Source organism: Uloborus diversus, chromosome 2 (assembly GCF_026930045.1).
Source record: "Uloborus diversus isolate 005 chromosome 2, Udiv.v.3.1, whole genome shotgun sequence".
In the NCBI taxonomy this organism is placed as follows: domain Eukaryota; kingdom Metazoa; phylum Arthropoda; class Arachnida; order Araneae; family Uloboridae; genus Uloborus; species Uloborus diversus.
In genome coordinates, this window is record NC_072732.1 from 80,805,835 (window position 1) to 80,821,178 (window position 15,344).

Here is a 15,344-nt window from a genome sequence, read left to right on the forward strand (position 1 = left end):
TTACCTTTTAACTTTCCATTGTAGCCACCTTCTCTTTCACCATCTGCAGAAACTTCTTCAATGTGAGCACCATTATCCGATGAGAAATATATGAATGTGTTATTTAAAATACCATTATCTTTTAATTTATTTACTATTTCTCCAACTGCCCAATCCATTTCTTCAACGTTATCTCCGTAGAGTCCATGTTTACTTTTACCTCTAAACTCTGAAGAGCAAAATAATGCTGTATGTACATGTACAAAAGGCACATAGAGTAAAAAAGGAGTCTTGGTGGTTACTTGCTGCTCTATAAATAGTTTCGCTTTATGGACAAAACGTTGCGTTAATCCTTGAAGCCGTACAGGCTGCTCAATAACTTCCATATCTTGCATTAAGATGCCATTGATAGTTTTGAGGTTTAAACAAAATGCAGTTGTAATAATTGGAATGAATATTAATATTACAAAAATAACAATACTTAGCATTTTGTGCTTGCTATAGGTGAAATAAACCATTGATATTCCGATGAGAATTATGGCAGTGATGTATGAATAAAAGTTTGGAATGTAAGAAGTAATCACACTTTGTCCATCATCTCCAAAATCTTTAAAATTTGACAAAGGTAAACCATAGAAATAGTCAAATCCATGTTTTATAGGATGGTGGCAAGCATCTCCTTTGAAATTACAGTCATTGCCCAAATGCCATTTCCCTAGAATAAAACATAGATATAATAATATTTGAAGAAGTACAGAGATTAAAATTTAAAAACATTATTTTTTTATTTGGTATATGTTAATCTTGAACCTCCTTAGACCCAAGACCAACTTAGTATGATTTTTTTTTTTTTTTTTTTTTTTGTATTAATTGGTTCTAAACACATAGAAAAGTGCAGAAAAAAAGAAATCCTTTAAAAAAGATCTTAATTTTCGTTTTTGAGAAAATTCTTATGTCCCAGAGAAGCGACACTAAACTAATAGTGTTATAAATTAAAAGAAGGGCAAATATAAGTAAAAACTGAATCTCACAAGGGGGAAAAAAAAGAATTCAGCAGCATATTTTACAATTTCCCTCTTTAAAAACAATTAGAAATAAGGGCACATTTCATTTCCTTTTTTTTTTTTTTTTTTTTCTGTTCATAAAATGCTATTTTCATTTGAATAAACAAGCTATGAATTAAAAAACTGTCAATAAAATACCATTTTCCCATTCTGTCATCTACTAATATAAAAAAAATTAACTAATATTGTGCAACATTGACACAGTTTATTTACCCTTTTTCTAAGTGTTGTTAGTGTCTCTTATAGACGAGGCTGGGACTGAAGAGGTTAAACAAGTTAACAAAATAAAAGTGAAACTTTCATTGATCAGTTAGTTCAACTGGCGGCTTGTGCCCTAATTTAACTGGTGGGCTTCATGCCATATGCTTTGACCACAACGTTTACACAGTTAACATGAGTACATTAGCAGTTAATAAGCTATCCATAAACTATGACAGGGATGAGAGTGGTCAGAGAGCAAAAAGGAGGAAATCCAAGAAAAATTTCCTAAAAGGGATGATATCCAAAACTGCATCAAAATGGAACATAAAAGCCATGATATTCAAAAATTCAGCAAAAAACGGCTTATTTACCAGTTTTAAAGGTAATACATATATTTAATTACCTATCTTCTATATATATAAAAATGAATGTTTGTCTGTATGTCATCCATGAACTCAAAAACTACCTGGCAGATTTGGCTGAAACTTTCACCGTTTGTTATTTTTGGTACTGGGAATGTTTATAGACCAGTTCGAAAAAAATCCGATCGATAGTTCCTTTTTTATTCCAATTTAAGCCACAATCCATTGGATAAATACGAATAAAATTATCGGCTGCAGAAATTAATTCGCGTGAAAGATCTCATTGATAAGAAGTTAGCTGTTGCCATTTTTCTTGAGTTTGAACATATAAATTCTTTCTTTATTGTTTTATGGCTTTTCATGCAACGGGGGGATTTAAAACTTTTTCTATTTGATATTTTTAGCGATTGATTGATCTTGCAAACTGCGTGAGTACAAAATTTGAGTATAGTCACGGCTTCACTTGATACGTGTTTCTATAAGACGCGATAAGACGCGTATTGAGTGAAGCCTTGGTATAGTAAGCTAATCGGGACTTTTAGACACGTGTCACATGAATTTTGAAAAAAAAAAGCGAACGATATGTGCCATTTCGAGTCGAGAGTGAAGAATTTGTATAGATTGTGCGTATTTTTGACATTCAATATTTACAATATTGTGCGTATTTTTGACATTCCGAACGCATTTGCTGTGCAGTTTTTTTTTTTGGTAGCATCGTATACCATCAGCGACTTGGCGACATCTTATAAATTCAAAAGGGACCGATTATTATGAAAATTGCTATATATATGTATTTTTCCATGGAGCAGGTGCATAATATGCTCATTGAAGCCACTCGCCACCAGGTGGCACTGCAGAGTAGTAACTTCTGCCCCGTTCAACCGATTGTCATGAAAATCGGTATAATGATGTATTTTTTTGTTGGTGTAGCAACGCGCGTCGGGTACAGCTAGTAAGTAATAATTTTGTACAATTTGCTGCCTTGCATTATTTCTTGCAAGAGTGTTTATTCCTAAATAAATTTACATTTTGAAAAAGAGGCAACAATTTCTAACCCCTGAGTCCTTGAACAAAGGGTTGAGGGAGTCGGAGATTAATCTTGGCTGCATCACACAATAGTGTCAATTTTTCATATTTTTTAGAGAAAAATATATTTTTTTTCATTAAAAACATTTGACTTTATAGTGTTGAACGAGTGAGAACATAAATTTCAAAATTAGGTTTGTTTGTAAAATAAAAATTCACAAGAGTGAAAATTCTAAAATTTCCTAATGTGGTAGAACATACTTTTCATAGTAAGAATTGAAAATAAATATATATATATATATATAAATAATTGGTTACCTTTTTCCTTGCATTGGAATCCAAAATTTCGTTTTAAAAACTTTCTAATACTATTTTGGGATCAAAAGAACAACTTGCAGCTGCCTCGTTTAATCATGAAATTCCAAACATTTTAACAAGCTGTAAAGCCTAAACCATTTGAGATTCGCCATAAATATTTTTTACACTTTCTTAAATACATAAAAAGAAGTAACCATGCCAAGTTTCAATGAATTCCGAGACAGCAGTTACCAAGCCACGTTTTGATTTACTTGTGCATTTTTTCTAAAATAAATTAAAGTAATAAAAATATTATTGAAATGTTGAATAAAATAAGAAAATATAAGGTAGCATATAGTAAAAAACCATTCAACATTAAAAAGGATTAAAATATTTGCAGGATGCAAAAAGATTGAAATCTCAAACGAGGCTCAACTTTTGGCGCAGCACGTGTTTGACATCGTTGGCATGATTCCGAAACATACGTTTTTGGCAGATATCACTGAGGATAAACATTGAAAAGGGAAAAATAGATATAATAAGAAAACAAGGACCAAAAATTAAGCAAAATTGGAATCTTTTCCGATTTTTGAGAAAAATAAGAGTGCTATGAAGCCTGAGAGAGGCAAAAAAAAAAGAGGAAGGACTTTAAAAGCTTACAGAAAAAGCGGAATTCCGGCAAAAGCTGGAAAACTCTCATCCCTGCTATGAGTTTTTCTTTAATAAACTATAAATATCACTGCAAAAGAACGTGACTTTATTAGGAGATATTAAAAGCAAAAAACTCTTAATTCATTTAAGACAAACTTTTTTAGCCAGTCATATGTAGTGCATGTTACAATGGGCTGTTGCCCTCTGTAAAATTCCAAAAATTTTCCCATAGTTAAATAAAATAGCTCGTGATAGAATACAGATTACACAAGTTTCGGAGGAAGAAATACCAGGCCTGAACTCGTACTGTTCTTGGGTATGGAATGGAACAGCTCACCTGTAAATTTTATCAGTTTAAGTGACATAAATGGCGACAGTCAAAAGTTGCTAATCACTGCATAGGAATTTTAGTTACCACATTTCCGAAAAAGTGTGTTGCAAAAATGAAAAGGCTCAGAAACACTGCACTTAAAAACTATGATTAACTCAACCATCATACATCAGGGTAGCGGATACAATTTAAAAAATCTATTAAAAGGAAAGAATTTACGTACATACTTGGGTATGGGTCTATCCTACTTTTAACCACTTAAAGCCTTTGCCCATGTCCGACACAAGCGAAAGTTATCAGCAAAGCAAACACTTTGTTTTCATATCATTTTTAAAAACCATTTTTAAAAAGTAACTGTTACCTCACCTCCCGCTTCCTAGTCACAGTCCTCCCCTTACAACTGAAATAGCAAAAAATAACTTACACCATAACTGTTGTGCTAAGCACAAAAGTCATATCTGCACTTTTTATCAAAATTGAGTTACGGTCACCAGGTGGTTCTTTGTCACATATTTCACCTAAATACAATGTTTTATGGTCATAAGCCAATAAGAAATATATTTTTTAAAATTATAAAAAAATTCCATCTGAGTCAAATACATGGAGCTGCACAACTTGAAACGGCAATTTCTCTTTTTGAACTCGGTTGCAGATACGACTTTTGCGCTTAGCACAGCTGTCAAAAAAAGCCAGTTTTTCTGGAGGAAAAAAAAAAACTTATGCCTTAAGGTAACATTTTTCAACCCTTTTTGACCTGCACACCTGCAAAAGCTTTTCAAAAATATTACAGACCGATAAAGTTTCTATTTTCCTTTTTTTTTTTTGATTTTTTGACTTGGGGTTCCATTAAGACTTGTCAAAAATGTTGAGAAGTGGTGCTCCCATAGGGTATATTCCATATACGCCATATACTCTCAAATATTTTTTAGACAAATACCCTCAAGATTCTAAAAATTTCATTTTATGACATATTACGTATATGATCGCATACACATATTGTGCATAATGGATTACTGGGAGTATACCCTCAGAAAAATTGATGGGAACATTACTGATGGTGTGTGTTTTTTCTTTTTCATAAAGTAATAATAATAAACACATAAATAAAACTTTACTTGGTATTAGAGAAGGCGTAACAAAAATATTTAAAAAGAAAGTAGCGTAACTATTATAATAGGGTCATTCAATTGGAAATGGTCATTTAGTCCTTGTAGTGTATTTTACTAGTGAGGAGTAGAGAGATGTTATTTACACATAGTTATTTATTTACTACGGACAACACAATCACACTAACGTACACATAAAGCTACATCATCGAACTGTGAGATCGAAATCGAAACCAACACTAACTAGATAGCCTCGAACTAAGAGCATTAGAGTTCTATTCTTTCGACGCCTGGATCGAGGTTATAAACCATGGAGGAAAGGATAACAGGGATATTATCATGGGAATATTACAATCTCCCACGCTTAAATTACATAGTCTGCAAGATATGGTGGTGGTTGACGTATTCTTCCTGATCTTCGAATAGGAAGATTTTGGAAAGTTCTGGCACGGTTTGAATCAGTAGAAACTGGATCAGGAGGTTTCGTCTCGATCCGAATTTCTGATGGCAAGGGGTCGAAATGATTTCCACTTGAGCTGGAACTCCTTGGATAAATTACTTCTTGAGTTGGAGAAAATGTTACTTTCGGAATTCTGGAAACTTCGCACTTTTTCAATTGGTTGACGTGTCTTTTTATAATCTGGCATTCATCGATTTGTATCAGGTAGTGCAGTTTACCAAGTCGTTGTTTAACGCTTCCAAATCTCCATGACAGCTTATTGTTGGCATAAGACCGTGATTGTACGTGATCTCCCACGCTTAAGTTTCTGTGGTCTGGTATGGGAGGTGATAAGTACTTTGATTTGTTTTCCTTGTTTGGTGGACGTAATAGATCTAGTTTTATTCGAATTTGGCTTCCAAGATACAGTTTTGATGGAGTCTTTCCAGATTGTAGAGGTGTTGCTCGATAGCGGAATAAAATTTCTCTTACCTTTTCCTGTATAGAAATATTTTCATTTGACATTGTTTTTAATTTTTGTTTAAGAGTTTTTACGTTTCTCTCTGCGAGGCCATTGGTTGCGGGATGACCTGGTGCTGTTGGTCTATGCTTAATTCCAAACTCCTTGCAAAATTCTGAAAATTCACTGCTTTTAAAAATACTTGCGTTATCGGAGACAAGTACTTGAGGTAATCCATGAACACTAAAAATATCCTTTAACAAACGTATTGTAGAATCACTAGATGGAGTGCTTTTCTGAATCTTGATTTCAGGCCATTTTGATTTTGCATCCATTACTATTAGAAAATTATATTCTAAGAAAGGTCCAGCGTAGTCGATATTTATTCGTTCAAAATTAGACGAAGGCTCTTCCCAGTGATGATTCGATATTTTCCCAGGATTGTCCTTCACTTCTGCGCAACTTCTGCATTCTCGTACTAGATGCTCGATGTCTCGATCAATTTTCTTCCAATAGCAATATCTTCTTGCTAAATTTTTCATCTTGACAATACCCAATTGGGTGTGATGGAGCTCTTTCAGGATATCTGCCCGAAGTTTATCTGGAATGTAAACTCTGTGTCTTTTGAAAATTATGCCGTCTTGTAAAGAATATTCAGGATCATTAGAGATGCCTGATGAGAGTTCTTGTTTCAGTGCTGACAGTTCTGGGTCATTGTCTGTCTCTTTAGAAATTACCTCATATGTAATTGAAGAAGTAGAAATTTGATTTATAGTTTGCCAGTGAATAATATCGTCTTCTTGTAGAACGTTTGGATCTTTTAGCTTCAATGGTGCCCTAGAAAGGTAATCAACATTCTGGTTTTCTTCACTTCTTTTATGTTTGACTTTGTACTGGTACTCACTCAGGAATGCTGCATATCGAAGTAAGCGGGATGATGTCATTAAGGGTATATGACTATCATGATGAAAAATTCTATATAAAGGACGGTTGTCAGTAATCAATGCAAATTCTCTTCCAACAATATAATTGTAAAATTTTTGAACTGCAAATTTAATAGCCAAAGCTTCTCTGTCCAATTGGTTGTAGTTCTGTTCTGCTGCTGTTAGAGATCTTGATGCAAATGACACTGGCTTCTCGGCACCTTTTACTATGTGCGATAAAACTCCAGCTATGCCGGTTGGACTTGCATCGCATGCGACCGTGATAGGCAAATTTGGGTGGTACGGCATTAAAACTCTGTCACTTGATATTTCATTTTTCAATTTGATGAACGCTGCTTCACAATTAGCAGACCAGTGAAATTTTACATTTTTCTTTAGTAAATGTCTTAGCGGATAAGTAATAGATGATGCATTTGGCAAAAATTTGGAATAGTAGGTAACCATACCTAAAAAGCGTTTCAATTCTTCCACATTTTTCGGTCGAGGTGCGTGAATTATTGCTTCAGTTTTCAAGGGACACTTTGAGATTTTGTTTTGCTCAATCACATATCCTAAATATGAAATCTTATTTTTGAAAAAATGACATTTTGAGCTATTTACATGTAAATTGTACTTTTGTAAACGTTCTAAGCATGCAATCAACCAATCGCGACACTCGGAGAGAGTTTCTCCGTGGGTTATTATATCATCGAAACATGTTGCAATTCCCTGAAGACCCATCAATATTTGGTCCAAAATTCTATGGAATTCACTTGGAGCTGACTTGATACCGAAAGATAAACGATTGATTTGATAAGTTCCTTGATGCGTAGAAATTGTTTGAATTACTTTACTTTCATCGTCAACGACTACATGCAAATAAGCTTTGAAGAGATCGAGTGTACAAAAAAATTTAGAGTTTCTGAGACTACTTAATATTTCTTCTATTTCTGGTATTGGATAATGTGCATCTTTCAACTGAGGATTTACGGCCACTTTATAGTCCACACACAAGCGAACACCACCGTCGGACTTGGGTATAACAACAAGTGGTGAACCCCAATCGCTACAATCCACTTTCGTTATTATGTGATCGTGTTCTAGATTTTTAAGTTCCTCGTTAACTTTCTCGCGTAAGGCAAAAGGGACATCGCGGGCTTTTAAAAATACAGGTTTTGAATTTTCTCGAAGCTTTAATAAACAAGTAAAGTCTGGAATTTTCCCAATTTTTTGTTCAAACACTGTAGGAAATTGATTTATGACGCTATTTACTACATTTGAAACATCAATTACATTAACAGGAATTTCTTCAATTTTATTACTTTTATCAATATCGGATAAATTTATCTTCAAATGTCGAATCCATGTTCTTTCTAAGACTGGTGTAAACATATCTGGAACTATGTACAAAGTTTCTATATTAGTGATATTTTTATATTTCACACTAACTTTTACAAGACCCAATGGTTCAAAAATACCATGAGTGTAAGATCGAAATTTCACCTCTGTAGGCTGCAACTCATTTGTTAAATTTAATAAATCGAAAGCTTGTTTAGTCAAAAGTGTAAGTCCTGCACCTGAATCGACTTCAAATTTTTGCATTTTCCCTTCTATCTGTACGTTAACCCAAAATTTTTCTGAATCGCACGATAGGTTAGATTTGAAAACATCAACAATTTGGGTATTACTTGAAAAATTGCTTACTGTAGCTACATCTGTAACATATTCATCATTGTCTACACATTGAACTTCATTTGCTTTTTTATTTTTCAAAAGTGTTGATAAACAAACTTTTTAGACATGCCCTCTTTTTTGACAAAGTTTGCAAAATAATTTTGAAACATCAGCACGACATTCACGGGAAAGGTGATTTGAACGTCCACATCGTAGGCATGTATTATGTATTCCAAGTTCACGGAAATTTAAATTTGAAGAAAACCTACGCCTAGAATTTGATCTATTTCGATTTTCAGAATAACTTCTCTGTTTATTATTTCAGCGATTCGATTTAAACTGATTTTGTGATCTCGAAATTTTGTGAACTTCTTCTGATTTTGCAGTTGAATTGTGTTTCGATAATTCCCATTTGTCTATTTTCGAAGCTTCTAAAGCTAACGCTTGTTCTACAGCTACATTGAAAGTTAAATCTGGAACCATTAACAGTTTTTCTCGAATTACATCATTTCTCAACCCTCTAATAAATTGTGCACGCAAAAACAAATTAGCAACTGAAATTTTACAGTCACAATTAAATTCACAAGTCAAAGTAAATTTGCGTAGTGCCGCTACATAATCAGATACAGTTTCATTTTCGTTTTGGAAACGGCATAGAAATCTGTGCTGTTCGATAATAATGTTAGGTTTAGGACACAAATGTTTTTCAAGAACAATTATTATTTCATCATATGACAATTAGTTTGGAAGTTGAGGAGCGATTAACGAGCATAATAAATTATAATGTTCAGATCCAATGCAATTGAGTAATATTTTTACACATAACTGTTTATCTTCGAAAACGTTCTTGATTTGCAAATAATTTTCAAATCTGTGTTTATACTGTAAAAATGTCTCTGCGGATGCATTAAAACATTCGAAATTTGATAAAAATGTAATTGTACCTTTTTCGTTGTGCTCAGGAACATCTTTGTTTTCATAAATTATAATGTTCAGATCCAATGCAATTGAGTAATATTTTCACACATAACTGTTTATCTTCGAAAACGTTCTTGATTTGCAAATAATTTTCAAATCTGTGTTTATACTGTAAAAATGTCTCTGCGGATGCATTAAAACATTCGAAATTTGATAAAAATGTAATCGTACCTTTTTCGTTGTGCTCAGGAACATCTTTGTTTTGGTCTTTTTTCAAGATGAGTTCCACGATTCTATCATTACTAGCGGTTAGAACTTTTAATAATTCCGCAAATTGCTGAGCATCCATAATGTTTTAATCCTCGTCGCCAATTACTGTAGTGTATTTTACTAGTGAGGAGTAGAGAGATGTTATTTACACATAGTTATTTATTTACTACGGACAACACAATCACACTAACGTACACATAAAGCTACATCATCGAACTGTGAGATCGAAATCGAAACCAACACTAACTAGATAGCCTCGAACTAAGAGCATTAGAGTTATATTCGTTCGACGCCTGGATCGAGGTTATAAACCATGGAGGAAAGGATAACAGGGATATTATCATGGGAATATTACAGTCCTGCACGTGACGCTTCATATATTTCATTCAAAATATAGTAGAGTCTCGAAAATCCGAGGTAATTGGGGCTTGGGTCACTTCGGATCACTGAAAACTCGGATTATCCGAAAAATTCAGTTTACTTCTTACGCTACAAAAAGGAAATTTTGTCTCCTCAAAAAAATCACTCAAATTTCAAGACAAATTTATGTTTTAATTGGTGCTAAACGAGTTTTGATTGGTTTTTTTCTTGATGTCTGCACGTGCTTGTGTGTAAATTTGCAGGCAACCAAAAAATGCCCTTTAATCGTCCTCGAATAAATTTTGACGAGTTTTGTCATGACATTTGTGTCTATGAATGAGCATACGTACATACCGCACATAATACAAAAACATTAGTCATAGAAAATTAAAATTTTGTATGTACGATTCATACAGCATCAAGTTTTGCACTTCCTTTTTTAATTGCAATCGGGTGTTCCAAAAGAGATGTTTGTTTGCTCTTGGAGGCAAAACACTTTCAATTTCACACATAAGTTATTTTTCCTGTCAATCTACTTCCTAATTTCTCCAAAGCTTCTCTTAATCCATCTCTAACAGTCAATAAATATTTCATGCCACTTGGCAAGTGTTATTGATATAAACCTTTCAATATATTTCTATTACCTTATTTTGTGTGTTGTCGCGAAATATTTCAATTTTCAGATTAAAACGTTTTTTTTTTATCTGTAAAAAGTATACCCTAAAAATATCAACGAAGCATCTCGAATTAAGCGGAACCTCGGACTTTTGAGACTTGGATTTTAACACTCTACTGTAAAACTTTAAAATATTAATGAACGATTTTTTTTCTGCTTAACAAATTGCAAACTTATATGTGATTTCTTAAGCAAAAAATTTTGGCATTACCCTTTAAAATTATTATTTTAATAAAATATGTGAACTGTTGCGTGCGAGACAAAGGATTGAATTTTTTTGTGAAATGGCCCAATATGTGATTGAGCCGATAGGAGCAAAATCCGTGTGTCAATAAAACAAAATTTTTAGTAATTGAATGGTGTAGTAGTAACTTTTGCACAAAAAACTAATACCGTTCCATTTAACTATTCCTGTCTATTGGTTGTAAACCATTTCTGCATGAAATAAAATGAGGTTAAAACTAATATCTGATGGTGAATTTACAAATAATAAAAATAGACTTTAATTACTTTTGTGCTCAACAGCTCAATTATTCATAAATAAATAAATTTTGTGAAACATTGTGGAAAATTACGAGAATTGTACTAAAACTTCATGTAAACAACATTGTATAGGATATTGTTATTATAATTAGTATATTTTGTTTATGAATAAAGAATTTTTTTTAACCTAGATGAGCAAAAGTCTGAGAACCAGTCTATTTTTCTGCAGACCGGTGCCATATTGTAAGACTATTGGTTGAGAATCACAGCCTTAAGGGGTTTAAGAAAAGAATTAGAAAAAAAAGGAAGCCATTTAAATCGATTCCAGGTTTTTAGAAATAAATCAGTTCTATCTTCTTCCCAAACATGTTTATGATCCGAAATTTCCGAAAATTTTGGGTTGCCGTGTCTGAAAATTTGAGTCGGGTGACATTCTAAAACTAAAAAATTATGCTAAAAAAAATTAATTAAATTTTTTTTTCAATGACTTTTGTATGTGTATCTGAAAATTTAACACAGTCTTCAGAAAATTTTACTTGAGTCCACTTGCACCCTTGCTCTCCCCCCCCCCCCCCTTTTTTTGCAAATAAACTCTTTACAAAGTGAAAAAAAAAAATTATAAAGACGTTGCAATCCAGAACAAGCAATGTTCATATTTTTGTATGAAGAAAAAGTTGTTTTTGTTATTGTGATTTTCTAAAGAGTTAGGTTTTGCAAATAAAATTTCTTTTAATTGTTCAATTTACATTTTTTTTTTTTAATTTAAACATATTGGCATTTCTTTTGGAAATTGCCGTCTTTAATCTCTGAATCAAAAAAACTTTGCTTTGAGATCCTAGTCAGAAAAGTCAACTAAAAGAAAAAGAGAAAATAATAATAATAATAAGGATCTTCCTCCAGAAAGGTTATGTCTCATGAACTAAAAAAAGGCTCTAATTTGTAAGACACGGAATAAAAGAATACAACAGTCTTGACACCTCTACTAATGTCAAGGTGGGAAGGATTGGACACTTTTTAGGCTGATGGAAGCATTCCAAAAGTCTGAATTGATAAATGCCAATTTTGATCACTTTAACAGAAAAAAGGAAGTGACTCTGAATCTAAAAGAGAGTATCCCTAGTTTCTGGCTCAATTATGTAGATGCGCATCTGAATTTCAATAATATATACACTATATGACCAAAAGTATGGGGACACTTTCAAAAATTCACTTTTTAAAGCATTTCTCAAGAAATAAGAGACCAATTGCTTTGTAACTTTTGTCACATAAAAGGTATGCCCCAGCTGTCATTTCTCAATAAAAATCTCCCTCGCTTTTCAGGGATCAGTAACAAATTGAGGAAAACAAAAACGTTTTTTGATCATCATTCATCGTAAATAGATGGGAATAAACTGAATTTCAGACTCTAGTTAGATTACTATGTACAATTATTTTACATATTTTCGAGAATGTATCACTGATATTCACAAAAATATAAGCATTTCTTTCAAAACTATGAATTTTATTTGAAGGTTTTCAACTCATAACACGCTAAGTTTTTCATCAAAGCTTACCACATTTTCAGAAAACTTGACAGCATACAAGAGAAGTATAATATTGAAATTTGAAAATAAAATGTTGAAAATTTGATAAGATATGGACATTTAAAGCAATTATTTTTTCACTGTGATAGCAATTTGTAACTTTTATCATCTAAAACCCAACTAGATTACTCAACTCATAATAAAATTCCAGTTCAATATCTTAAAAATTCAGAAAGTTATCAGCGATCTTAATGAGCCAAATTTGAACAATTTTTGGATTGGCGACAAATGGTGAGGGGTTCTTCGCAAGTTTGCAACTTTTGCTTCCAATCTTTCAGTGTGATTCATGATAAAAACAGATTATTTACGAACGATCCCTTACAGTTCATCGCTGCATGTAAAGAGAATGTACAGTATGTGGCTACATGAGCAGCATTTGGCCGCCGTTGCAGTGTAAAAATTAGCAGATTAACTATTGTTATTGATTACCAATAATAGCAGTTGCATAACCTCCTTGTTTCAAAGCACGAGCAAATGTTGTTTCATTTTCAGGTAATCCACCACTAGCAGCAACAAAGAAGAAAACTTTATTTCTGTTAGAGCTCTCCATACCTATAAAAGACAAACCACTACTGTATTAGAACCATACAGAGAATGTTGGAAAAATAGATAGTCGGTATTAGAATGCGGTTTCGGGTAGCTTTCAATATAAATGTCTTAAGAACTACCTCTTGGTTTAAACCTGTAATCATGAAGCAAGATGTATTTTTAGGAAGGAAGTGGGAGATCAAGAAATGATAAGGTCAGAGTAAATGAGTTGTACTTTTGCCTTTTTAAATTCATGTACATAACTTAAATGAAAGGAAGCTTTACTAAAAGGGCTATAAACATATAGCAAGGGACCATTCATTAACTATTCAGGGAAAATGGCTTCTAGTCAGGGTTGGTATTATGTCCACTTTTTTGTAAAAAGTCCGGGACCCCAGAAGAAACTGGACAAAATTGGACGAAAAGAAAAATCAACTGATTATCCATACATAAATTTATTGTTATGGTGTAATAAAATTAGTATATAATTTTAATACATTATATATTACGAATTAATCATTTAATTTAAATAAAATGATTGTTAACTTTAGAATTTAGTAAATAAAAAATAATTAATTACACATTGGTGCAACTAATCTTAGATCATAATTAGTTTAAAAGTAATAATATTTAACAATGTGAATAAGATATTGAGCATGATTACACTATTATGTATTACAATAAAAAAAAATTAATGGAAAAGTCAAGACAATGGAGACATGCATACAAAATGAAGATTTATAGACTAAAAACATTTAACTGTTTTATATTTTTCGAGTTTTATTGATGTCACCCCATAGTAAAATATTTATGTACTCTGCATGTTTTTATGGATATGTTAATGTCATACAAATTACTACTTTAGTAGAATTGTGGGTACTCAGAACAGTGTCAGGGGGGGGGGGGACTGGCCCTAAAATCTGTATGCGGAAAAATATTTTTGCCGGTCCTACCAAAAAACTTTTGGCTGTATTTTTCCGAACCCAAAAAGTTTCTTTATGAAAAAAAAAAGATAAGAACAAGTTTTTTCGAAGACAACATGTCTTTAACCCCCCCCCCCCCCCCCCCCCGTTTTAAAGTATGGACAACTTCTTCTCTGACTGGCAAAAGAGGCCATATTTAGTTTTTGTTTAAAATCATGCTTTTACTTTTTTGCTCCTTTTCAATGTGTGTTGCCCTTGTAAGTGGGGTATAGAATATCCCCAATTTAATGGGCTCCAGGGGTTTCTCCTCGGTGGAAATTTTGAAAAAAAGGTGTAAAATTCTGCATTTTGAAGTCTCATAAGGGGTTAATGGAACGAAAAATTATCAGGAAAAAAAGAGGCGAACAAAACTTATTCTTAAGTTTCTTTTGCAAATTACGATAATAAAACTTTGTTCGACAAATCAATAACTGCAGTCGACAGTGAGGGAGGAGAAAAGATAATGCACTGTTACTTGCTCACATCAGGTTTTGGTACAATAAGTTTTTGGTCACACCTCAAATCCACCAACAAATACAACAATAAATTAAATACAAACCGATCAATAGTAAAAAAAATGCTTTAAAAGAAATTGTGCACAGATTTCAAAAATGGGGAACGAGAGTTAACATATTACCAATTTTTACTATTCAGAATTCTAACACTTGATGAGAAATAAAATGAAGCACACTTTGCTTAGGAGTTTCAAAAAATAATCTAGTTATTTTCAAGGACACTAGAGCAATTAGAATTATTTAAGGCACTTCATTTGCATTTTTCAGTCTCTGACATTTTTAATACTTGATCATATAGTTCTACAGTTTTGTTCTAACTTTGTAAGAAACAGTCATTTTAAGTTTAAAAGAAAAAATAAACTATAGATTTCTCAGTACAACTTTTTTTCCATTACAAGCAGTGCATGAAACAAAAAAGAATAGAGATAGTGTGATTTTTTTTTCGTGCTAAGCATTTTAGGCTCGGAAATTTTAGATTTGCTTTAAAATTTGTAACATTGCAAATGTGAGTAAAACTAGATAACCTATTTCCCACT

The 15,344-nt window shown here is 32.6% G+C and overlaps 1 protein-coding gene across 1 annotated transcript in view; it reads right to left on the reverse strand.

The window, feature by feature from the left end:
• The window catches only part of LOC129217130 (steryl-sulfatase-like), a 29,002-nt gene that overhangs the window by 2,424 nt on the left and 11,234 nt on the right, over window positions 1-15,344 (reverse strand). The window contains 2 exon segments of the mRNA XM_054851388.1: window positions 5-694; window positions 13,233-13,355. Coding sequence (XP_054707363.1) covers window positions 5-694; window positions 13,233-13,355 — 813 coding nt within the window.